The 24270-nt window shown below is 47.4% G+C and overlaps 2 protein-coding genes across 3 annotated transcripts in view; one reads left to right on the top strand and one right to left on the bottom strand.

Annotated features, from left to right (window-relative positions):
• Positions 1 to 384: 384 nt before the first annotated feature.
• LOC144138455 (uncharacterized) lies at positions 385 to 11287 on the bottom strand. The gene is made up of 9 exons (XM_077670737.1): positions 11052 to 11287; positions 9672 to 9718; positions 9297 to 9335; positions 9175 to 9210; positions 8611 to 8707; positions 7241 to 7386; positions 4909 to 4956; positions 2961 to 2996; positions 385 to 977 (listed from the first exon to the last, which is right to left on the bottom strand). The coding sequence occupies exons 1-9, from the start codon at positions 11116 to 11118 to the stop codon at positions 741 to 743; spliced, it is 753 nt and encodes a 250-aa protein (XP_077526863.1). The 5' UTR covers positions 11119 to 11287; the 3' UTR covers positions 385 to 740.
• Positions 11288 to 23142: 11855 nt separating this feature from the next.
• LOC144138453 (meiosis regulator and mRNA stability factor 1-like) overlaps positions 23143 to 24270 on the top strand; it is a 52788-nt gene continuing 51660 nt past the window's right edge. For both annotated transcript variants that reach the window (XM_077670736.1, XM_077670735.1), the window contains exons 1-2: positions 23143 to 23327; positions 23823 to 23865. In XM_077670736.1, the coding sequence (XP_077526862.1) occupies positions 23841 to 23865 (25 nt within the window). In that variant the 5' untranslated portion in view covers positions 23143 to 23327; positions 23823 to 23840. The remainder of the gene's footprint in view (positions 23328 to 23822; positions 23866 to 24270) is intronic.

Genomic DNA, 24270 nt, shown 5'->3' with positions numbered 1-24270 from the left:
CAGAGACAATACGCTGTTCAAAAAAGAGGAGGTAAAGAGCCGGATCCCGATTCTCTATGTTCGGAGTGTCCATGCGGATCCTGCTTCAAGGTCCCTTTAATAGTAAATATCCAGAAAGGTCTTTTTTTAAAACAACGTGTCTGACTTCTCCCTAACTTGTCGGTGCAGACGCTTCAACGCTTCGTTGCCGATGGAGTGAAGAAAAAAGACACAGTGGAAAAGAATAGAGAAAGAACCACCAGCACTCTGTTGTCATCCTCTATTGTCTCGTCTTACCGAATTTCTCGTCTTGCAATTTTCATTTCGAAGCAGCTCGCTGCAAGAACACTTGGTCCGTTTTAGTTGCACTGCCGGTGGTTATAAAAACGGAGTCCAAGTGGAACATGAGAAAAAAACAGGTTTTATTTCCACTTATCAAAGGTGTGAAGATCTATCGTGTCTGGGGTTAACACCAATACAGTTACTCGCAAGCCTTTCATGTGCTAAGACTTCTTTGGGAAGCCGAAATCTCCCGTCTTCTTCTTTTACATCCTGCGCTGTAGCAACTGCACTCTTCAGCGTACTATTAAAACAAAAGCGAGAAATGCATAGTTCAATTCTCTTTAAAAGAAGCCTTACCAGTGCTGTCTGATGGCAAAACCTGCCGTCTTAAGCAGTGAATATTCGGCTGGCCGCCTCAGGCTAGCAAAGAAGGCTAGAAGGAGGAACTGAACCTCCTATTCGAGAGTCAACTAAAGCTTCTAGGAAGTCGGTCTGCCGAATCCGGGCATATACTGTTGCGGGGACAGGAAGCAACGAGCTCGAATGAACAGTGAACCGCTAAGCCTTGCCGCCGAAGCTTGGATGCCGGCGGAGAGCACCGGCAGCGGGAAGGTCTCGGCGAACTGGCGCGCAGACGTCCGCACGACATCGGCCAGGAAGCAAGCCAGCCGGCGGGCCAGTGTCTCGCTGTCATGCGGGCTCCGAGACAGAAGGCACTGCAAAGAAACAACAGGACGAGGCCGAGGCGAACTGTCAGACACCACTCAACATGGCGCTGGCAAAGGCTGCGGCTGGCTGCAGCCGCGTAAGGAAACCGCGGCGAACTTTCGGACACCAACACATGGCGGCCGGCGAAGGCTATACTGCCGACACTAGAGTTCCTGCACGTATGTAGCACGCAGATAGCAAGAAAGCCTACCGAATTATAGTATCATAATAAAACCCGCATATCGCAGCACGTTTATTTCGACAAATCAAGGGTACGGCAGAGATATATTGGATTCCGGGTCGCGTATTTGCAAACGCTTCGTTGTCCAGAGTACCCCACGTGACATGAGTGATGTCATTTCACCCGATGCAGACAGTTATATAATTAAACATGGCCATAGGCTGCGCCCCGAACCTATCTGAACCTGTAGGATACTGAAACACCACAGTAACGAAAACAACGCGTAGAATTGAACGTTGAAAACGCTTTTACAATAACAATCTTTTTTGCGCTGTGTACGTGAACTACACTTTTCTGCGCATGAGTGCACTCAAATGTGAGCCCGAAATGGCAAGAACTTAATCGTACAAACTCGTGGTCGCAGAGCTGACGAAAGATATAGTTGCTGCTGCAACCAACACTGCAGCGAAAAGGGAATGGTTTCGCTCCGAAACAGGCCCAAAAAAGCTATTGTGAACTAACGGATCAAAAAATGCAATCTCAATGGCCTGAGGCTATTAACTGCTATTTCTTTTTGTTTGGTGCCTGTTTACGGTTCTTAACCGTTTGTGAAGCACGCCCGTGGAGGCGCGAGAGCACCACGTTCACTTGGGAAATATCTGCAATCTGCATGCGCTATACCTCACACTCACGTGCAGGGGCACATTATCAGGACAGCCGAACCTTTTTTGGCTTGTTCACGTGCGATTGGCTGCGTTGGAACCAAAACAAAGACGCAGTGCTATCCATTCGCGAACGGCAAGCGAGGCGTGCGGGTCGACCCTTTCAACTTCTTCGTCCCGCTTGCACTTTGAGCGGCAAGCACCCATGCTGCGCTAATAGTTTTATAATTGACGCAGTTGGCAGGCCGACCCTACTGCGCATGCGCAAAATAGTCCCAAACATGCCGAAAGAATGAAATCTGAGAACGTTCTGCCTAATACCGGAAGTGCTTGCGACCATTTCATCCCCGCTGTACCCGATTGGTATATGTTCCAGAAGCCGGAACGCTGCGTGAACATGCGGGGCGCTGTGCAACATTTGGATTTTTTTCTTGACCCTATTGAAATCTCACACGCCGCTTATAATAACAGACAAGACTGTGCCTCGAATACTTCCTTCCATATTCGTGTCGGCTATACAGTTTACCTTGCAAAGATTTTCACGGCGACGCTATATCAAATACTCAGTCGGATCGGATACAAAAAATTGCCCCCATCTCCCCGCGAGGGAACCCTGGTGTGATGCGGCGCGTGCATACGTGAAATGAGAGAGTACACGTGTTTTAGCGACCACCACCCAGCTCTTTATTACATTTAAGGACTTTATGGTCAATAAAGTGCACAGTGAGCGGTTGCCGCAGCAGGGGTCGAATTTTGGTTTCATCGTCGATGTTCGAGAAGAACGAGAGCGAGCGCTTACTGAACCGCCGCGGAGCGATACCCGCTTTATATTCACAGCGCTTGAAGGAGAGGAGACCGCGGGAGAGAGTCGCGCATGCGCGCACATGCGCACCGGAGCAGCTGTTAACGCAGTGTTAACGCAGCGAAGCGCGCGCCAACCAAGCGCGCCAGCTGTCGTTATGCTAATGTTCCGGAGTGAGAGTGTTGCGCACAGCTGTGGGAGAGACGAACGGAGGAGAGTCGCGCATGCGCAGGCGGCGTGCGGACGGACGCCGACGACGCAGGAGGGACATGCCTCAGAGCAAGAGATGCGCCGCATCTAAAAATCAACGCGACAACACAAGACACCAGCGCAAGGTCATACTTACCGTTAGGAACTTCAGCAATTCATCCATTGTGGCATTCTGTAAACGAAGGAAGCGAAGGGCATCTTGCTGTATTATAAAGCGCGAGATTTGAACAAAAAATTCCGGCAGGGGAGAAAAAGGCAGAAAACCTATAAAGGGACATCAACGCTTGGTTGGAATAGAAACCATTTTGCATTTTGCTGACAATTACACCATATGTTCAAAAGGCAGTACATACAATTACTAGCGCTAATTGGAAAACCAGAAACATGTGGTAAATGTTGTGAACATTTTACGGGTTAATCTCTTACGACAACTATACAACTCCCTCAGGTGTGCATTCAAGAATATGCGGCTACCTTGTGCGTATGGACAGATAGAAATTTACATCGAGTTGGTGAAGAAATTTACGCGAAGGTTGATCACGTGTTTTATTTTTGTAATGGAGAAACATGTTGACTGTGTTGTGGAGCTGTAAATAGCGATGCACAAATCGAAAGCCGGCATAAAAACCTTTGACGTAGACATTGTTACGATACCACGACATTAAGTGTATATTATGACGCTATCAATTACGGGCTGACGCCATCTTATTGCTAACACAACGAAAAGCTCGGATGGGAGGTACAGCAAGCACGAGAAGAAATTTTTAAAGCATAAAAAAAAGTCATATACGAAAGAAAAGCTGGTTTGTTCTAAGTTGTTCGGAGCCGTAAACACGATGGCGGAGGTTCGTTCCTTCTGGTTTGGGCGTGGAAGGGGGCTATCTTGGTGATTCAGGCCCTTAATCGCAAATTAGATGTGTTATCCGCCTTAAATTCGTTAGACGCTCTTAAGCCAGTGGTTTTGAAATGGGGGTCCGAGGATCGTGCAGGTGTTCCCCGGGGGCATTTTAGTGGTCCGCGAACCCCTCCCTAAATTTGACACCCCTTCCTTTATGCAAAAAGGTGGCCTCGCCGCATGACTTGTACGTTTTCTTTGTCCAAGTAGCACATGTTTTAACGTTGGCTTTTTGCACAACACGCAAGCTAAGAGAAAAAGCCAGCCAACACTGCAAGAGTGACAATATGACACGCATCAACATTAAAGTCAGTAACAAAAGTCTGGAATTGAATAAGTATGTGGACGACTTTAGCTGCGAGTACAAGTTGCCTGACAGTACGACACGAATAAACATAGTTCTTCGTGGGGTCGTCCATCCCTTTTTCAAGCTCGATAAAGGTCCTCGGCTAACTAATGGTTAAGAGCAATTTTTCTTAGGCGAACGTTGCGAGATAAGCTAGCGGGATCAACCGATGGCGCGACATTCTGGTAGCAAACTTCCTCTCGCTAACAAATGGTGTAATCGCTCGTACGCCCTTGTTCAAGCCAGATTTCCCAGTATTTGTAGTTTTTTGGAGTGTTACTGGCTTACAAGAAAAAAATCGACATAAATTAGAAGAGACAGTTTGACTAATTACATTGATTCATTGCGAAAAACAGCGAGCATGCGTGCACAAACACGGAGGACAACAACAGGCACACGCTAAAAGACACTTTAGTAAAGTCGTCCGCAGGATTATCTGGAGTACGATATCCCACTTTAGCGTGGCATAGCTAGAACATTCCGACGTAAAACGATTCAAACCAGTGAGGAGAACTTCAGTATAACCTGCAACTTCAGAGCAGTCCAAAAGTTGTGACGGAATTATTATCTTCCGCTGAGAAAGGAGCAAACGGTAAGTGTGGAATGCGTTGCTCCAGCTAAGACGGTGAACGACTGTACTCTGTCCTGCTTAGTAGCGCCCTTCGCATTTGCCTTTTCGCGCTTTGTATTCAGGATCAGGCAACATAAATGTGCACACTGAGGGAGAGAAAAAGGCCAAATGTTGCCCCGTGCGTTGCAGCAAAACCGACTCTTTTGACCCGGCAACGCAGCCCGATAAATCCCACAAAGCATTCAATGAATTCCGTCTCGATCTGTACTTACGCTCAGCGTTTCGCCTTCCCTGCACCTCAGGAGGGTAGAGTTTGTGCACTGCAAAAAATCAGCAGCGCGATTGCATCAGCGATAGTGAAACTGTAGACGCTAGGTTACAAACAAACAAACAAAAACATCCCCATCCCTTCCTGAAGAAAGTTGAGAGAAGCGAGAAAGATTTCTCACATCAAAATATTCGTTAAAAGTGTGTCAAACTTTCGCTGAAAGTGTCTCCAATCGATCTTCAAACCTTCAAAGACCCAAAATGGCAGACGAAGAACGAACCCATGCGGCCATTTCTCGCGCACTAAGTAAACGCATCTACGAACGATCTAAACGTATACCAATACGTGGTTTGTGAGATAACGGTATACTACTGTACTCCTCCTTCATGATAGATGCGTGCATTGTTTTATTTAGTACCGTTCCTTTTTCGCAATTTTTGCAGCAACCGTTTTGGCGCAGTGGACGCCCTGCTTCACGCATGCGCCGTATGTCCGGAGATCAGAGCTATTCATTCGAACAACTGGTCCAAGGGGAAACCCACTAGTTTTTTTCACAGGACGCCATCGGTCCTAAGAAAGCTTTCGCTTTAGAATGAAGCACGTGACTTATGGCGAATACTACGGGTCGCTTTAAAGCAGCATTTCGTACTCTGAAAGAAAACATACATCCTATTGGGATTTTCCCTTTTCAGAACATGCTGCAGCTTCCACAAGACGACCAGTGGAATCTGCCGCTAATTATGGCGCGAATATTCGTATTCAGTAGCTCTTGCCATTAGATTCGGGGAGGTGTTTTATTCGATATCTTCGAATAGTCCGGTGCAGCCGAACATTCAGCCATACTGCAAACATCCAGTATTTGGCATTAAACTTCTTAACATGCTGCATCCAGATTATGAATCTTGCTAATGTGGCAAAATGGCGAATTGGAAAACGCAGCTGCGTTTTCTACTTTGTTTATTTTTTTCGGTAGAGCCAATGGGGTCCCGCTAAAATACATACTCTTCCAAGGGGAATTTCTTGCAAAATATAACAAAAACTAGTGGGAATTTCATTCATTCGCAGCCAGTCTTTGAACCTTCGTGTTCGGTTATTTCTCCGAGGTTAGATTCGGTTCGAAGATTTGTTCATCCCCTGTTCCGAACGAGAGTATCTTCCCAATACACGCAGTATTTAGAGTGGTTCGGTGCCGCCGCTTACTGATCCTAGCAGCAACAAACGTACAATATCGACCGCACGAACCTATTTTCAAATCCTTCACATATTGTGTACTTCGCTTTGAAGTGGCTTGCCTGCAGAGAATCATTTTGAGCTGTGCGCGCAGCCGAGTCGTGCATCTATTGCCCCATTTTTTAATCCTACCTCTGCATATAAATTGTTGTGAAAACACTGCTGCACAAAACGGGGTTAAGAAAACATTGTCCCTTCACCGATCTTAATGAACTCCTGCAGCGGCATAGCTTTCACGCAGGATGACTCTAGCCGTTTTTGCAGGGGTGTGTGTGGGCCTGCATGCTACTGTCGCTTCCACTGATAATTTATGTGTCAGAAACCGGGCCTCTTAAGCGAACATAGAAAAATAACCATTTAAGAAGCGTATGGTAACAGAGCTGTCATTACGAACAACTGAAAAATTCCGGGCCGTCTCCACTAACGTGAAACCTGGGGAAGGGCAAAGTAAACAGTGTATAAGGGCATTCTTCGCGCATTGGAGTTTTTGCCAACGGAGATGAAACCGTTGGGGGTAGAGGTATACAGCTTTGCTGTAAAAGTCTCGTGTCTTCGAAGCACGAAGTGTTCTAGCGCGAGGCGATGGAACCGTCAGGGATAGAGGTATACAGCTTTGGTGTGATAAAAGTCTCGTGCCTTTGAAGCACGAGGCGTTCTAGCGGGAGGCGTGTTTTAGTAGCGTGACTACATGAGACGACCCTTACGACGTTGACAGGAGACGCCAACGGCCCGAGCCCCTAAGGGTGTTCGCCCCTAAAAGTACTCCAGCCTGCCCCGAGAAATCCGAGAGGAGCGTCACGGATTTGAGAACACGCTCGCGCAGAAGTTCGGCAGGATATGTGGTGTGTCGGATCGACAATAGGTCGACCGGTAGAATAAAATGATGGCTAGACATATGAACGAGAGAAGTAGGGGAAATAACAGCTGAAGGGATGATACAAGGCCGTTCGGGATCACAAGCTGGATTTGGGTCATGCAGGGTAGACGTGGTTGGACGTGCACGAGGAAGCCGTTCGTCCTGTCGCGGACGCCAGCAGGGTGTGATGAGGATGATGGTGGTGGATGGGACACCCTTAGTGCATTTTCGCTGCAGCAGGTTCACTTACGTTGTTGATTCCGAAGGAAGAGGGCATACTGATATTTATGGGCGGCCCGCATATGATGGAACTCGGAAAGAAGGTCCCACAGCCGAAAACTGGAAAGCCCAGCGGGTTGCACATCATGTCGGCGATGGCGACCGGGTCGTTCCCATCTGAAAAGCGAAGGGTTTCGTTAACGAACACGGTAAATTAATTGTGACGCGATAAGACTCCCTGTTCTCTACTAAGCCATCGGCCACATTAAAATTAATCAAACGTCTTTTATACAACAGTTACTCCAGTCACAAAATTGCCCATTTGACTATACATCGTGGGCGGCAGGGAAATTTGCCCCTTGTTTAGGGGCCGCTCTGTTTTGGGTTCAAATTAAAAACAGGGAAAACGGACTTGAACAATGTTTCTCCGACTGTAATAGTAACGGTCCATTGAATACGTCATCTCCGTGCCTTCCTTACTGCACGACACCGACGAGTATCTACGAATTATAAAATTGTTCCCTATATCTGTACCTCTATTAGAAGTGGTGATACGGTGAGCAGCGAGGTTACCTTGACGACGAGGCGGAAGAGTGTGGCTTGCCGTATTTTCGCGCGTATAACGCGCCCCTGCATGTAATCCACTCCCCACTTGCAGCCCGCCGGAAAAGAAAAAAAAATATTCGCGTATTGCCCGCACATTTCATACAGGAAAGGCTGCACCAAAGCTGTACCAAGGCTGCACAATAGGCAGAAAAAGCGTATATTTAGCAAGTAGAATACACTTAATGCAAGGCGAAACTCACAAATAGCTAATAAAATTCAGTTCTTAGAGTGCGCTCGTCCTTGTTTCTTTTTTTCTTTCTTGTCCATGTATGTTTTGCGCAATCGCTGCCTTTGAAGGCTTCGTTAGGGTTACTGCGTAGGAGCTTCACGGCACGACGCTCATTGCCGTGAAGCTGCACTAAAGTAAAAAAAACCCGCATTATCCGCGCCCCTACTTTGCCTCTTGGTGAGTATCTTTGCCACTTGGTGAGTATCCCAATTGGTGAGTATCTTGCGAGACAAAAACAAATATTATTTGATGACAGGCAGAGTTAGTAGCTTCGCACCTCTACTTCGCACCTCTACTTCGCAGTAGCTTCGCACCTCCTGCGTACGCCAGTGCTTATAAACATATTACCACATCAGACCCTCTTTTCTCTTTCAACCATCAAACATCCACGGGGATAGAATTTTCTCGTCAATATACACTAGAACTAGTTTGCTCTATACAGCGGCATGTGGCTGGCGGTTTCTTGAAAAAATGCGGCTTCAATTACAGGCACAACAATGCAAATGCGGGCCAAGTTTGACTTAAGTTCGGGACGGGTGATTGGAACAAAGTTTCGTCGCGCTTACCTGACTTCAGCTGGCGAAGCACTCCCACAATGAGACCTCTAAGAAGAAACATGGACTGAATTGGTTGCGTGATTTGCGGTAGCATTCGGAGCACGCACTGAAAGAGAAAAAAAAACATGTAAAGTAAAACGCAACCATGGGTGCTGCGTAACGCCGCTGTTGCCTTTCATGTGGCCTGTTCATGTACAGTCTCTGTTAGAAGTTCCTAAACCATGCCAAAAGCTAGCAAGTCCAACAGAATTCGAAATACAATCTCATCTCTCTGGCGAGACGAAAATGTGTTATGGCAGCACGCTAATGGAAGCGCCTTTACTTTTTATAATAGAGTTCATCTATACAGACCCGTAGGGAGCGGGGGCTGTGTAGAGGAACAATACTTTCTTACTGCCATGAAATAGTTCTGTCACGCTGAAACGTTGTGCTTTTGCTTCGAATTATTTGTTGCCGAACATTGTTCGAAGCGGCTACAAAATTTTCCAAAAATTTTACATAGTGTGTTTATAGGATGAGGGCAAAACGCCGCAACGTTATTCAATGAACATTGCCTCACAGACGGGAACTTACCGTGTATATTCTCCTCCCTTCTTGCGTTGCATTTTCCTGAAATTGGGCGTTAGAAGTTAAAAAGTATACACAAGCTGAGATGTAAATCTGGTAAAAACTATCCGAAGCGTCGGGGAACTTACTGGTCTGTCCGAACAGTAATCAGGATTCGGGCCGAGGCACTGCGGAATTGAATGAAAGACACCAACGTTACTTATTTGTTGTAGTTGCAAAACCAAGAAAAATGCCGAAGACGCAGTGGGCTGCGTTTTTCATGGTCGTGTAATGGTGAACTTTGGAAGCAGAAGGCGATCGCGCGGCTTGATACGACTGACGATTGTCAATTGTTTGCAACGCTGAAAAACTTTATCCATATTGTGTAGCTTTGGCGCGTAAGGCTGTACAATTTTAATGCTTGGGTTCGGTGCACCAAAGGAATCTTTCTTCAATTTTACTAAGTTTAACCTCGTTATTTCTTTTCTTTTGCGCGAGGTAAGGTCAATGTTCGGCGCACTTACCTCGGAGAAGCCGAGCACGCCGGGCAGCTGGGTTTCAGTGCACTGGGCTGTAATAAAACAGGACATGTTGCGAAAAATTCCATGCATGGCGATGTGTTACATGATAATTTTGTTTGTTACCGACCGTGCATGTGTACGTTTGTGCCGGAGTCTGTGTCTGTGCGCGTGTCTGGGATTTGCGCTTGTGCTTGTGCTTGTGCTAGCGCCTGTGCTTTGCGCTTGTGCTTGTGCTCGTTCTTGTGCCTGTTCTTGTGCTTGTGCCTGCGCATGTTCCTGCGCTTACCCCTACGTCTGACTGCAGAGCCGCGCTGCTATCCAGATAGCGAAGAACTTGTTTCATTTAGAAGGTGACGTCACAGCGCACAGCACACACTGAAAAATTTTCTTTGGAATCGGAGATGAGCGCCTGTATAAGTGTCGTGAAAACAACGCTTGGAAATCTACACAAAGGCAGAATGATACAAACGCATTGTTCTTTAGTAAATACCCCGGACCTTTCATTTCTGTGACACGGCCAGTGATGCAAAACGTTGAATATGCCGTGAGGCAAAGCCAATTTCCGGCGCCACGTGATTGCTCAACATGCGTCGTCACACACTTTTCGCCGCACAGCGTAAGGGCTGCGAAAAAAGGCTGCTCCCGCGTGAAGACTTCGCGAAACGAGCTAACGAACAACTTCCGCGATTTCGGGGGTACTATTTATTTCCTTGCTCACTACATTAAAAATTTTACCCCCTCCCTTACTAAAGAAAGCTGGGAGAGAAGCGCGAAAGCTTTCTCACACGAAAACAGCGTCAAACGTTCGTGGAACCTTCGCTGAAAGTGCGTCAATTTGATCGTCAAACCTTGAAAGAGCCAAATCGCAAACGAACACAGGCGACCATTTTTTTGCGCACTAAGCAGATGCATCTACGAGAGATTTAAATGCATAGCGATACGTGGTTTATGAGATCAGGCATACTATTGGACTCCTTCTTCGCGATCGATGGTTGCATTGTCTTATCCAGAACCGTTCCATTTTCGCGATTTTCAACTAACCGTTTTGATACAATGAAGGCCCAGTTTCGCGGACGCGCCGCGGGTCCAGAGATCTTATCAGAGCTTCTCGGTCGACTAACCGATCTATGGGGAAACGCATTAGTTTTTTGACAGGACGCTGTCGGTCCCACTAAAAGAGCTTTCGCTTTAAAAGGGTGAATTGTTAGTAGTACAATAAATAAGAGCGTAGGGCGGATTTTTTTTTTTTTCTCAACTACGAGATTTCGGAAAGCATCCTCGCTAACCACGCATGACTTAAGTTCCTCGGATGCTGGAATTTCTCTTCAGAACGTTACTCTCCATCCTCCCTTCTCCCAATCATTCAACCCACGTGCTTCTTACCTTCAACATTCGTCCAGACGAATAAAAGCACCAGCGCGACGCCCAAAAAAGCGCTACGCTCAGACATGGTCACTTTCCCTTGCGTTTGTCTTCGGTATATGGACAACAAAAGCTCTTTTTTCTGTGTTCCGTGTCAGCCACGGCTCGGCAAGGTTCCCACTGGAGTGTTTGGAAGAAGAGAGCAAAGCCGAGAACATTACGTAACCGTTTTCCCATCTGCTGGGGGCTGCTTCCGCGGGGCGCTTCTTTAAGCGCTTTTTTTCCGTCCGGCTGTTTACGGCGTTGACTTCCGGCGGCTGTCATTTCGTTTCCCGGGTGTCACACGACTTTGTTTACCCTGGCCTTTGAACCCAAGGTCCGCGATTCAAGGTTTCCATGTTTGACACGGGTGTCAACACCTCCCTGGCTAAGGAGGCGTTTGCCACGTTGCTGGGATCAGGCGTACACGACCGTACAATCTTAACCGAGACCCCGAAGGGTTAATCCCTCCCAAATAGAGAGTCAACGATACTCATAACCTTCGCCCGATGTCTGGCTTCTCCCATCTTTAGTTCCTCGTACTCATTAGTGGCCGGACATCATCACACCACGGCGTATGTGCATGTTTTCAAAAAGCATTTAGATGTTGCCTGCATTATTAGAACTTATAAGCACGTCGTGGACGGGAACTTCCTGTCGTTACAACAAGAGCGGCCCTAGCCTTCTTTGATCTAGGAGGTGTTTCGTGAGGTGAGGGGAGGAGCCGGTGTCATACGGCAATGACCGGTAGCATTCTTGATCCGACAGGCATTTCGAGCGCGAAGTGCGCGTGAAAAACTTTTGGAAGCCACCTGACGAACACGCCTGTCGGAGACCTCGGGTGAAACCAAACCAAAACGAACAGACTCGGCCGTCACGGAAAGTTGTTTCCACCGGTTCTTGGGCCACAGGATGGATATCGTGCAACGGATTTTCACAGCCGGTTAGAAATGAGAGCTAGAGAGAGAGTGTTTGTGTGTGAACGTCGTTTCCCATTCAAATTTTTGGAGGTTTAACACGCCTCACCGGTCTGTGAGGCGCGTTGTAGTGGAGGGCTCCGGATTAATTCCTACCACCTGGGGATCGTTAACGTAATCTCGACACACGAGCGTTTTCGCCATTCGCCTCCATAAAAAAGTCAGCCACAGCGGCTGGGATCTAACCCGCGTCACTGAGCTCGTTACCACAACGGCTCTGCCACCTAGCCACCACGTAGGGTGAGTGAACGCTTTTACCAAAATGTTTCGTCTGGCCATGTGCTCTTGTCTCAATATTTTGTTATTTCAGATTGATCCCTGAACCACGCCAATAACACCCCTCCTTACCCGTACCGAAATTCTCACCCACCACCGACTATACCCATTTCAAGACATCACGCAAAATTGCCGCACTTGAAGACACCATTTCCCACATCCTCACCCGAAGCTTCAGACAAACACCTCTACTCACACAACTTGGCTACATCAAATGTACCCCACCCAATAACCCTGCCCTAACCCGTGTAACCTCATTGTATGATCTTGGGGTGCGCACATAACCCAGCCCTCCCACTTTTACACCCTTCCCTTTCCCTTCCTTTTTGGGAGAACCGGCTTTGATGAGCAGCAACTCCTGGTGTCCAGGGCTGAGAAAGCACGGTCTTCCCTTGTTCTCCTGGACTAAGGGACCACTCCCACGTCTCCAGGCTCAAAATAAAGTTTCTCAAGAACAACAACAACAACAAACCGAAAATCTCGACCCGAAGCAAAAGTCTCAAACCTACCCACCTACACGTACCCTCCAGTACAGTGGAGCGGGCCCGTCTCACCAGCAAACAGTCAGGGCACCTTTCACTGAGACAGCGCCAGAAGATCGGGCTTGTTGTCTCATTAGTTTAAGCTTATCCAACCAATGAATCAGAATTGGCCAGCTCGATCAGCGAAACTCAATTTCGGCTGGTGGATGCAGCAAGCTCCAACGGGACTCTGAATTGAGGAATCCGAGACCACGCTCTCTCTCTCTCTCTCTCTCTCTCTATCTATCTATCTCTCTCTCTCTCTCTCTCTCTCTCTCTCTCTCTCTCTCTCTCTCTCTCTGGTGTTTTCTTATTAATGCATTTACGGCTTCATGTCGCTGACTTTTTAATTCCCTGACTTTTAATACCGCTGATTCCTTTAACACATCTTTCTTACCAGCTGCAATTGAGGCTTGGAATGCCCTACCCGATGCAATTGTAAATGAGGGCGATCCACAGAAATTTCGGCAGCAATTAACCAATTTTTTTCCGCACTTAATCAGACTTATTCTCTTTTCTTCGTTGTGCAATCGCTTATAGAACCAACACTTTGTACCTAATTTACTGCAATGCTTATCTTCAAGCTTTCTTTGTACAGCAATTACCGCTTAACAAGTGGAAATATGCCCTTTGTATGCTTATGTGTCAATACCGCCTAAAATGTAAAAAAAAATGTGCCTTTTGTGCTTCTGTGTGTCAATCATGTGTGTTTTATAACCATGTTTTATGAACTTCCTTACTGATCATGCACCCCCCCCCCCCCCGTATGTAATACCCCGAATGGGGCCTTTAAAGGAGCCATGAAGAGAAAACACAAGTTTGGTTCATTCAAAAGATTGTCTCGTTAGAATCATACTGACACCACTTTTAACGTAAACTTCGCTCAAATAAGCTACATAATTAGGAAAAACGGGAATGGTCATGCGACCCACCAGCTCATTTCCCGCAACTGAACCTATAATGTCACATGAGCTAAGCTCTGCGATTGGCGGAGGCTGGCAGAAGCAGACGAAAATTAGGTAGAGCTTACAAACTAGACGAACGAGCGATTTGCGCTTAAATTTAGGGCACATTCTTTACAAAGCAATAAGAATGATGGGACAAACAGTGGAAGTTACGAAAGCACATGTAAACATAGAAGTACTGATGCGTTCTGCTGTTCGTACTGCGCACAGCATGCTTGGTTTAGCCAGCTGCACAGCACTACGGGGCTTGGGGTTGTCTCAGACGACACTGGCCGATTGACGCAAGCAACGGTGTCTTACGTGACCCCATTTGTCGAGCGAGCACTGTTTCAGGGAACGAATATTTTCTCCCAGAACAAAAACAAGCCAGGTTTAAATGCGGGCAAAAACAAACCAAACGCTTGCCACGGTATGGTGGCACCATCTAGGTTACAGAACGTAAAGAAACGCGGGAACAAACCAACACCGCTGTACAGGGTGGAGACAACCTTTGAACGGTCCCGTGCCGCCGCAATTGGGCCAACGGGCTCAACGCGTTATTCTTTTCGTTTCCCACGAGACCTAGCAACGCGAAACAGACAATTTGATTCAAACTTCTTCAGTAAACCGCGTTGCGGCGATAATTTTAGCGCGGTTTTGACACAATGACTTGCTTCGGCGGCGAGCGAGCAACCGAAAATGGCGGCGCCAGCGTATACGTGTCTCTACCCTGTACGGCGGATGCGTGAATGAAGGTATTCTAGGCTGCAGAGCGGTCGGTTCCCGTGATGTCACTTGTACCACGAAAACGCACGATTGAGCGGGAAAATCAAAATTTTAACCTAAATTGTTTAATTTCTCAGTGAATAAAGCACTGTTTGTATCCGGACAAGCGCTGGGGGCACTATAAAAGACGAAATCTTTCGAATAAAACCAACTTGCATTTTCTCTTCATGGCTCCTTTAAGGGAAAAATAAATGATGATGATGATGATGATGATGATGATGATGAAGGAATGAGCCGCTCCTTCCAAGAAAAGGGAAGAATGAGGAGTAGTTGAAGAAGCCTTGATTTTGGAGGAGGCGCTTTCCTGCCAAGTCCGGTAGAGGCCTTTATCGCTGAGAAACCCTCTGCATTGTGGTAAGATTGGTAAACCATGTTTTTCGGCGGTGAAATAGCGTCAGAGGAATGCCTGGCACGCGGCGAACACGGCGAACACGGCCGCCGCCCGCGCATAAACAAAGGGGCGGACATGTCGACGCCGCTGAAGATAGCAACAAACAACTTTTTCTTTTTGTGCTTTATTGTAAAGAGTAGAAAGTAGTCGGTGACATAAAATGGGCGTTCAAAAAGGAACAATGTGTTTATTCTGCTGTCAGCACCCGTGTCATCTTTACGCAAGCCCAGCAAGCATCCGGGTTGTTTTGCCCGAGTGACGTTCCCTTCGCAGGCTGTCACTCCGAAAAGTTCCATTACATTTCCCCAGCTAAGCCTACATTGGAAAATTTCACCTGGCTTTATTGAGGCATGGGGTTTTGTGGACGAGATTTTATGAAACCGCCCTCGACACTCCTCCCGTTTCAAGGGCTTAGCGGGGGTGGGAGTCCGAATACTTCCCGCAATTATCCAAAATTTTCAGTGAGCGACACTAGTGTCACTAGATAAGGTTACGGAGTATCGGCACTCTTTTCTCCTATTGTTTCGTGCCGCTGCCATAATCATTGGTCAGTTCGCATCACGTGACATTTGTTTACAGTGCGACGGTGCATGGGCGCTGCCATTTTGTTGCTTGTGCATTTTCAGTCGGTAAATTGTGGAAGACTTAGCTTGTCCTCCCTGCTCTGCGGCTGCGCGCGACTAACGTTGTTCCGAACACGAATCAAAGATAACGCGGTTAGCAGCATTTCAGCAGCTGAAGTGCGTACGAAGATGTCGTTTTGCTGTATCTTCGGCAGTGTTGTTAACAAACGCCCCCGTAGAAGTTAGCGGCGAGGCCGTAGAAGAGGCAATCTCGCAACACTGATGAACGTCAAAATGGCCGCCGTTGCTGACTTGCGTGCCTGAGTGCCGCTACTCTTATACCTTATCTAGTGACACTAAGCGACACAACTAACCACAAGGCTTCATTCAAGCAGCGCTAGCGCGCAGGCCCTGGTTGTTTTTATTTTTCACGGGTGCTGAATAACACCCACCGAAAAATATTTCTGGCTCATAGGTCACTGCCGCCGCTTCATATCATTATGGTTGTTAGTCCATGGTGAAGTTGCTAGGGTGCCGGTTGACGCGCATGTTTTACATGCAATCCGAATTTTATACACGCAAGATGTTCTCCAACCTTTCTACGGGCACTCTGTTCCGGTCGTTCTACAGAAGCATTGGACGCTGGCAGAGTGGGCAGTGAGATGGCCAGGACTTCGAACTGGTTTATTAAAGACGATATTCCTTCTTGGGCTACTTAAACCCAGAAATTTTGGTCTGTCTGTATTCCTGTCTGTCTGTCTGCCTGTGACTCTTTTCAGCCACCCGGCCAATTTAAACTGGATACTGCGCCATAGTCTTATGTACGCACAGCCAAATGTAAACGTCTAAGCCCGGTTTATATGTTCATACTTGTCAACTTTGTTGAACAAGAACATAACATTACACAAATATAAGACAGGAAACTAGTGCGCAAGGTATATTTACAGTGTTCCCTTATTAAAAAAATGGCCGCGTATCTGCTCCTTTCGTTGCAAATGTCGACAAAAGACGATGGTCTTTATCGACTTTTGACAAGTAAATACCCCCTTCGATTTCCCGCTCACCTCTCATGTTGTTCCTCTTGCGTCGCGCTCCTCCCAAGGTAAAGACGCCAAAGGTTTGCTTAAATCATTTTAAATTTACCGCGTTCCACCGCTCCAGGCCGGGGTGTCTCGATGCCAACGCTGCCGTACGGCCAAGAGGCGCGTGAATCGAGGCGCCATACTTCAACGTTTATAGAACCGCGTTTCCCTACTCCACGTACGTTGCAAACAGAACGTGGAACCTATCTAGTGGAACCTTTCGTAACTGTTGCCGGTTGATTTCTTAAAATGGCGCCAGAAGCTATAGTGGCGCGGGCGACAGCAGGCGATGGCGGAGTGAATTCTTTTTCTGCAGTTGATGAAGTATTTAATTTCGCAAAAATCAAGCATGTATGATTTTTTATAAAGGAACACTGCAAATATCACTTCTGTATTAATTTGCTGTCTTATATTTGCGTAATGTCTTGTTCTTCTTCAACAATGTTGACAAGTATGAACATTACATCGGACTTAGACGGGCAGATTTAGTTGTGACTATATAAGACTATTGCGCAGGCATTGTTTTACTTTGGCCGGGTGGCTGAATCGAGTCACAGACGACAGACAGACATACAGACAGACCAAAATTTCTAGGTTTAAGTAGACCAAGAAAGACTATCGTCTTTAAAAATCCATGGATGCTTAATTTTTCGATAGCAAATTATATTCTACATCTACTGCAGAAAACCGCCGCCGACTGTTGCCCGCGCTATACCTCCTGGGGGCATATGAGAAATCACGCGGCAACAGCAACGAAAGATTCCACTAGCTAGGTTCCACGCTCTGCTTGGAACGCACGTGGAGCTCGGCAACGCGGTTCTATAAACCTTGAAGTCAGCCGCCTCGATTCACGCGCGTCTCCCCCGTACTGCAGCGCTGGCATCGAGGAACCCGGCCTGTAGCAGTGGAACGCGGTAAATTCAAATCGCCTTGAGCAAACCTTTAGTGTGGTGTTTCCCTTGGGATGAGCGCGACGGAACAGGACCAGCATGAGAGGTGAGCGGGGAAGCAAAGGGGGGCATTTCCTTGGCAAATGTCTGCAAAAACTATCGTCTTTTGACGACATTTGCAACAAAAGGAGCAGATACGCGGCCAATTTTTTTTTTTTTCCAGCTTCCGAGCAGTTTTATACTCTTAAAGAAGAATGCAAGCTTGGGCTAGTAGGTACATTACGAAATACGGCGCACTGAACGAGGACACAAGAGAAGACGACTAGACACATATCCCCAGAAGCTATGAAATTTCGCATTGCGGATAGAAGCAATTGTGCAGAGTTACTAGTTAAAAAAGCCACTTTTCTGATGGAGGCGAAAGCAGAAGCGCCCGTGCGTACGAGATTTCGGTGCACGTTAAAGATCCCCAGGTGGTCGAAATTGATCCGGAGCCCTCCACTACGGCGCGCCTCACCGCCTGCGTTGCGTCGGTGCGTTAACCCCCCACAATCAATCGATTACTAGTTAAAAAAACCGTCTATAAACATTATTTCCCAAATTGACAGTGACAATATGCTGATACTTTTTTATTATTCATTTTACTAATGTTGTAGGCTTCCGTAATCTCTCTCTCTCGGTCGTAACCGAGAAACTTTGTTTTTCAGGTTTAGGAGGCCACCCATGCGACCTCCAATATTGCTGCGCGAAAGTCGGTGTAACCGGCACTATGAATTTAAAAAAAAAAAAGAGAGAGATAAAATCTCTGGAAGGTTTTTTTTTTTTTTTTTCACTTGTAACTCTGCGCAAATACTACTATCCACCATTTGAAATTTCATATGTTCTTGGGTTTTTTGCGTAGCATTTTTAATTATAAAATATTTTGGAAGCTCGAAAAATACATCAGCTGGAAGTCAGCGCCCATTTATGTCTCTGCGTGTCAAGTCTCTAGTGCCGTTTTTCCGCGCTGTGGGGAAGTGATTTCAAGACCCTGTAGTAGTAGTAATAGTAAGTATTGTTGAAAATGGCGGACTTAGCCTTGCATAGCTGCCGGCAATTGCTCCGCCTAATCGTCCCCAATACCACATAAAATCTCTCAAAGTCATCACACCTCACTTAGTCCTAAAATAACAGACACGCAATGTCACCACACCTCACTTAGTCCGGCGGCCTGCAAGAATCCGAGTAGGAGATGAGACACCTCTCTTCGCACAATCCAGTGGTCCCTAGGAAAAATAATGTTCTCCGATGTGGCATGGGGCACTCCTAACTTCTGGAGATCACGAAAAAAGTTAGTCCGCGCAGGGTTGGTTTTGGAGCAGTTCATAATGAAGTGATCAATGTCACCAGTCACACTGCACGAGGGGCACAAAGGGGATGAAACAATGTTGATTTTATGTAGCCAAGCTGGTGTACGGGCTGAGTCTGTTCTTACTCGGTGGAGCAGGTAGGCTTCGGCTCTCTCAGGCCTTTCGTACAGACTGGTTGATGCACTGGTCGCCACAGCTGCCTAAAGTTATCGCGAACGGTCTGTTTCTGTATGCGTTGGAAATCGCACCGCCTTTGTACCGTCCTTGTAGATGATAATGTGCCCTTGGCTAAGCTGTCAGCATGTTCGCTTCCCGCTACACCGACGTGCGACGGGATCCACTGGAATTGCACGGTGAAGCCTTCATGCTTAAGCCGCTTTAGCCAACCACCTCGGACCAGATTCTTGCTGGGATTGTTCCGTTCGATTTTTTTCGCCAGCCGGTCTAAAAGTGGCGGATCGGCTGAAGTCTCGAGCAAGGCTACAGAATAGCGTAAGAATTGTCAAGTTGCCAACCAACTACCCTTCCCACCAACCACAAATACAAGTAGCCCATTTTGGCTATTTACAGCCCAAACTGACACCTCTGCGTGCATACCCCGCTCGTCCAACCTGCTACGTTTTTCTTCCGCCGCGTGGCCGTCACGAGCCTGGGCGAAGGCTTCAGGAACGGTTTCGGGGAGGGACAAAATCTCGGGCCATCTCCACTAACGTGAAACCTGGGGAGGGGCGAAGCATGCAGTGTATAAAAGTACTCTTGGCTCATGAGCTTTTTTGCCCACGCTGATGAAACGGCTGGGCGGTAGAGGTACAGAACTTTCCTCTCTAAAAGTCTGGTGCTTTTGAAGCACGAAGCGTTCTAGCGCGAGGCGTAAACGAATGTCCAGGAGTTTTTTTTAGTACGCGTTGCGAAGCATTCTAGCGCGAGGCGTAAGCGGATGCCGGTGTTTTAGTACCGTGACCACATGCTTCGGCGGTTTCGACGACGACATTACACGCCGACAGCCCGAGTCCCTAAGCGGATTCGCCCCTTAAACGCGTGCGGGAACGCGTCCCCCTCCGCACCCGTGCTCGCTGCGAGGTGACAGTGAATGCATAGATTAATGTGCTGCTTGGTCGGGTCAGGAATTTACATAACAGTGCCGTCATTCCCAGGAGCGGGAAATTCGCGACTCCAAGTATCCTGATGCAGTCTGGCAACAATGGGCAAATCCGCAAAGGTGGCTGCCGGAAAAAGTTCGCGGCGACACTCCGGCTGGCTGCTGGGCTGAGATTTTTCGTGGTAGCTGCTAATCGCAGTTTCTCAACGAGGCAGAGGGCATTGGCGTTGCTGTTCGAACCGTCTATATTCGTATGAAATATCATATGAAAGTGTAAAGCAGCATTTTCCATTATTCCCCCTTCAGCTGGGGCAACTGAAGGAGCGCTGCCCTGTCACAAGAACCAGCACGGAGAAACATCACTGCCCCACCAACCGCTCCCGCTGAATCGTAACCGCTCTCAGCAACGGTTTATATTCCTGAAACAACTTAAAATTGGGTAGCGCAGTGCGTAAACATTTCACTAGACGGACAAAGCCACTAACCTTGGCTGTCATCACATAACTAGTGAAAGCTATTTCTGTACCACGAGCTACGCCCCAACCATATGCGGCTGCTATGTGTTCTTCCACCATGACGATCGAGCATTTTGCAACTTCACTGAAAAAACAACAATAGAATTGGAATGTTAACATGTGCAAAGTACCGCATCATCCGGTGTTTTTTATTCCAATAAATTTACTGGGTTTTAATTTCCTCTTCATCCTATTGAGCCCTCATATGTTTTGCAACTCTCGATCAATCCTGGGAGCGATGTCTCAGTTCTTTTCAACATCACCTGCCACATAGACTCAGTTGTTTCAAGACAGTGAGCTAAGCTGTAAGCCTTGCTATTACAGGCAAGGCTCACAAAAGGAAGTGGCTCTTGGTGCTTCTTAGTACAATAAATTAATAGCGATAAACTAAGGATGTATAAATGGCAGCCCGCTCATTGAAAGCACGGCTGTAGGCACGTCATTGCAATTTTGACGACGTCCCCTAAGTGTTCTGACCTCCGGGCCAGCCCGAAATGGGCGTATCTCAAACTGGATATTACGTGACCAAAACAACCAGCTCAGTAACTCAATAGTTACTCAATAACTCAATAGTTACCAGCTCAGTAACTCAACTCAGTAACTCAATAGCTCGGGGTGCTTATGAAGAGAATATTCCGGGCAATGTTCGGGAGCATCGTGTCCTCGCGCACGGCTTCCTCGTCCGCCTTGGCCACAGCGAAGATGGCGCGGCGCAGGTCGGTTAGCGGCGTTTTGCCTATCTCTAGGCCGCCACGTGGCCGCACGACCACGCGGAACTCATCTCTCGACGCAAAGTTTGGCATGCGCGCCGATTTTGCCATGCCGGCGTTGACTTTACTCGCGATCTGGGCTCGCGTGAGGGTGGCGTGGCGTTGTGAAGCACTCGGCTTACCGGCGTGTGGCGAAGCCCGCTGCGGAGAAGCTTCGGGAACACTCACGGTCTTCTTACGGCGACGGTGATGGGATATGCGGGTCCACCCGGCGTGGTCGTCGTCTTCCTCCGGCTCGTCGGCGGCGCGCGGACACTCGATGTCGTCGAATACGTGGCCGCCGGTGCCGGTGTTCGCAATTATAGTCCCCGTCGATGCACAGTCTGACACAGTCCGCACTCGCTGGGAAGGGTCCGCAGGTGACACATCCATTTCACAGGATTCGGAGAATAATTCCTCGTCGGAGCGCCGAAGATCCGCCCGCTGGGCAGGTCCGGGCACGCCCGCGGCGGCGGCGGCGGCCGTCGACGTGGCCGACGCCATGCCCGTACTCGTCCGAGCCCTCGTTAGGCTTAGCTGGGGTGCCTCGCCTCGCCGAGAGAAGATGCTCGTAAAACGGCCAAAAATGGGCTAATCGGCCCGAATTTGGTATCGGCGTGGTCCTCGCAACGTTAGGAAGCTCGTACGTACGTTTGGGACATCAGAGGCGGGATGGTCCTCCCGAAATCCGTGGCGGCGACGGAGCCGACGTGGAGTGCGTCCGCTTTGCTCGGCGACCCCGCTTTTTTTGGAAGTAGGCAGTACAGGCGTTAAGGCGGAAAGTAGCTTTATTATGTGCAATAAATTGATTGTTTTGTGTATGGTAATGACATACTTTATTTTGTTCGTTTCTGCGTGCGGGGATGGCAAGGTGATTCCCGCGTATTGCGAACTCGTAACAATAAATTCGTTATAGGCGGGTTCGGCTATATCGAACTATTGGATATATCGAACTAATCGTGGCGCATATTGCAGTTCGCTATAACCGGGTTTGACTGTATATCGAACTATTGGATATATCGAACTATTCGCGGTGCATATTGCAATTCGCTATAAACGGGTTTGACTACACCACATAACGTAACAACGGGATGTCCTTGCACACCTAACGGACCCCTCGTTATACGCAAAACATAGTTTGGCAGTACGCACGGTTAGCGATGATGATGATTGTCATGGTGGTGATGATGACGATAAAATACATCATCGAAGCAGGGTTGGTCTTTGGCATCGGACTTTGGTGGCGTATAGTTGGACGTTGGCTTTGCACGTTGGCAGTTTTTGGCAGTTATTTTGGACTTTGGCTTTGACTCATGTTGCATGCATGGAAGAATTAAGGTTTCGCGTTTCCACCATATCTTTCTCTTAGTAAAAGGCTTTGATTTTTTTATCATCATCGTCATCATTTTTCCTTTGCGGCATTTTCTTCCTCTTTCGGTTACTGCGACTGGGAAGCTTGGTCATTTGCCCTTGTTAGCAATACATAACGTGCTTTGCTACTTTTGTGATAGCATGCTCAAATGACTTCAGTAGGCTTCAGTACATTTTCACTGTATGCGGTACTCCTTCGTGAATTATTGAAGCTTTTCGCCTCAAGGAAACTTCATGTGTCAGCTATTGCGTTTTATTTTTTTTTCTTGAAGGATACGGCTGAAGTGCGAAAAAATAAAATCGAACATAGATGAAAACGAGAAACAACAATTAAGCTTCCCTTAAATTTGGCGCTCTAACGATCTTATCCTTTGCCACTTGTTAGCACCATCAACAAACACTGAGGACGTGCAATAAAAAACAAACTAGGACTAATAACAAATAAAAAAACATAACTTGGTTTGTAAATTTTGGTCAAATCTTTCTTTAGTTTGTGTGCTGCTGTCGCTATTATCTCCATGGCTGGCGCAACGTTGGCTGGCGCCACCGGCGGGGGCAAGTGGTTTTTGAGACCGTTAAAAATGGCCGGTGGGTCGGTGTGTTGAAGAAGTTGTGAGGCGCGGAGTTGTGTGTTTTTCGCTTGGCGACGTAATCATCGGCGGTGTTCTGCAAAAACCCGCTGTTCCAAGGATCCGTGTGACCTTTTTGTTACAAAAACCTCAACTGGATTACTCTCAAAGCAGCGGTAAGCTTCCCGTTTCACCCTGCCCGTCCTATTGTTTATGACTACATCGCTCAAAATTTGGACGTCGGTCGTAAACAGTAAAGTTTGCTTGACGACAAGAAAGCAAAAAGAAGTGAATGTAATTGCGCTGAGCAACTGTTACGTTCGTTTTAGTAATAGCTTACGCAATTACGTCGTTTCGGCTGTGCAATCTCATTGTAAAGCTCGCGATCACAACCTGCCTTGTTGCACGCTGTGCTGATCGATGAAATTTTGACTGAGATTTGAGCCTAGGCAACTAACCAGACACTCATCTACGTGTTTGCAGTGACGACGAATTCGCCAGCCCTGCCATGGCAATGTTCGTAAGCACATACGATAGCGAAACTAAACACAGATGTTTTGCTGCGTAGAGTCACGCTTGTGCTGACAATCGCTTCATTCCGTCCATTGGCGCGAAGCGTTTTGATGCGTTCGAAGCCACGCTTACGCCGGGCTGTTTTCGTTTCTTTGCAGTACCTCGAGCCTGAAAGTATGCAGTACGACGGACCCAAAAGAGGTACTGATGAGTGAAATACTTTTATAAAAAAAAAGCTCTAAAGCTACAACCTTCTCTGCCTGTTTTAACAAATGCCGACTTCAACGTTTTCTGCCTCTTACTGCGCCACTTTTGTTTTGTCGTGCATGTATTGCAGCTCCACTTTAAGAGCTTGTTTGGAACGCGGTTTTATAAGATTTATACGTGATCATTGAATGCCGTTGAACTCGTGCGACCTTTTCTGTTGCTATTAACCGTAATGGAAACGCTGAAATAGTGATTAAGATGGGTTTTTATGCCTAAACTCTAAGTAGCTTAAAGGGTTTGACGGACGGCCTTTCAATCTGACATTGGGCCGATGTGACTTGTTTGGTCATGTTTCTTGAATGGAAAATCAGCCTGAAGATTATTTGTATCTTTTACAAA

Source organism: Haemaphysalis longicornis, unplaced genomic scaffold, assembly GCF_048455015.1.
Source record: "Haemaphysalis longicornis isolate Haplotype H1 unplaced genomic scaffold, Haemaphysalis longicornis Haplotype H1 scaffold_5, whole genome shotgun sequence".
Taxonomy (NCBI): domain Eukaryota; kingdom Metazoa; phylum Arthropoda; class Arachnida; order Ixodida; family Ixodidae; genus Haemaphysalis; species Haemaphysalis longicornis.
Note: the sequence above shows the minus strand (reverse complement) of the source record. Positions and strands in the feature narration are given on the sequence as shown.

Excerpts from the sequence above, each read along its gene's own strand:
- LOC144138455 (XM_077670737.1), bottom strand. The coding sequence starts at position 11,118 with ATGTCTGAGCGTAGCGCTTTTTTGGGCGTCGCGCTGGTGCTTTTATTC. Across the intron at positions 8,708-9,174 it reads AAGGGAGGAGAATATACACG|TGCGTGCTCCGAATGCTACC; the intron begins GTAAGTTCCCGT and ends TTTCTCTTTCAG. Across the intron at positions 4,957-7,240 it reads CTTCCTTCGGAATCAACAAC|TGCACAAACTCTACCCTCCT; the intron begins GTAAGTGAACCT and ends GATTTTTTGCAG.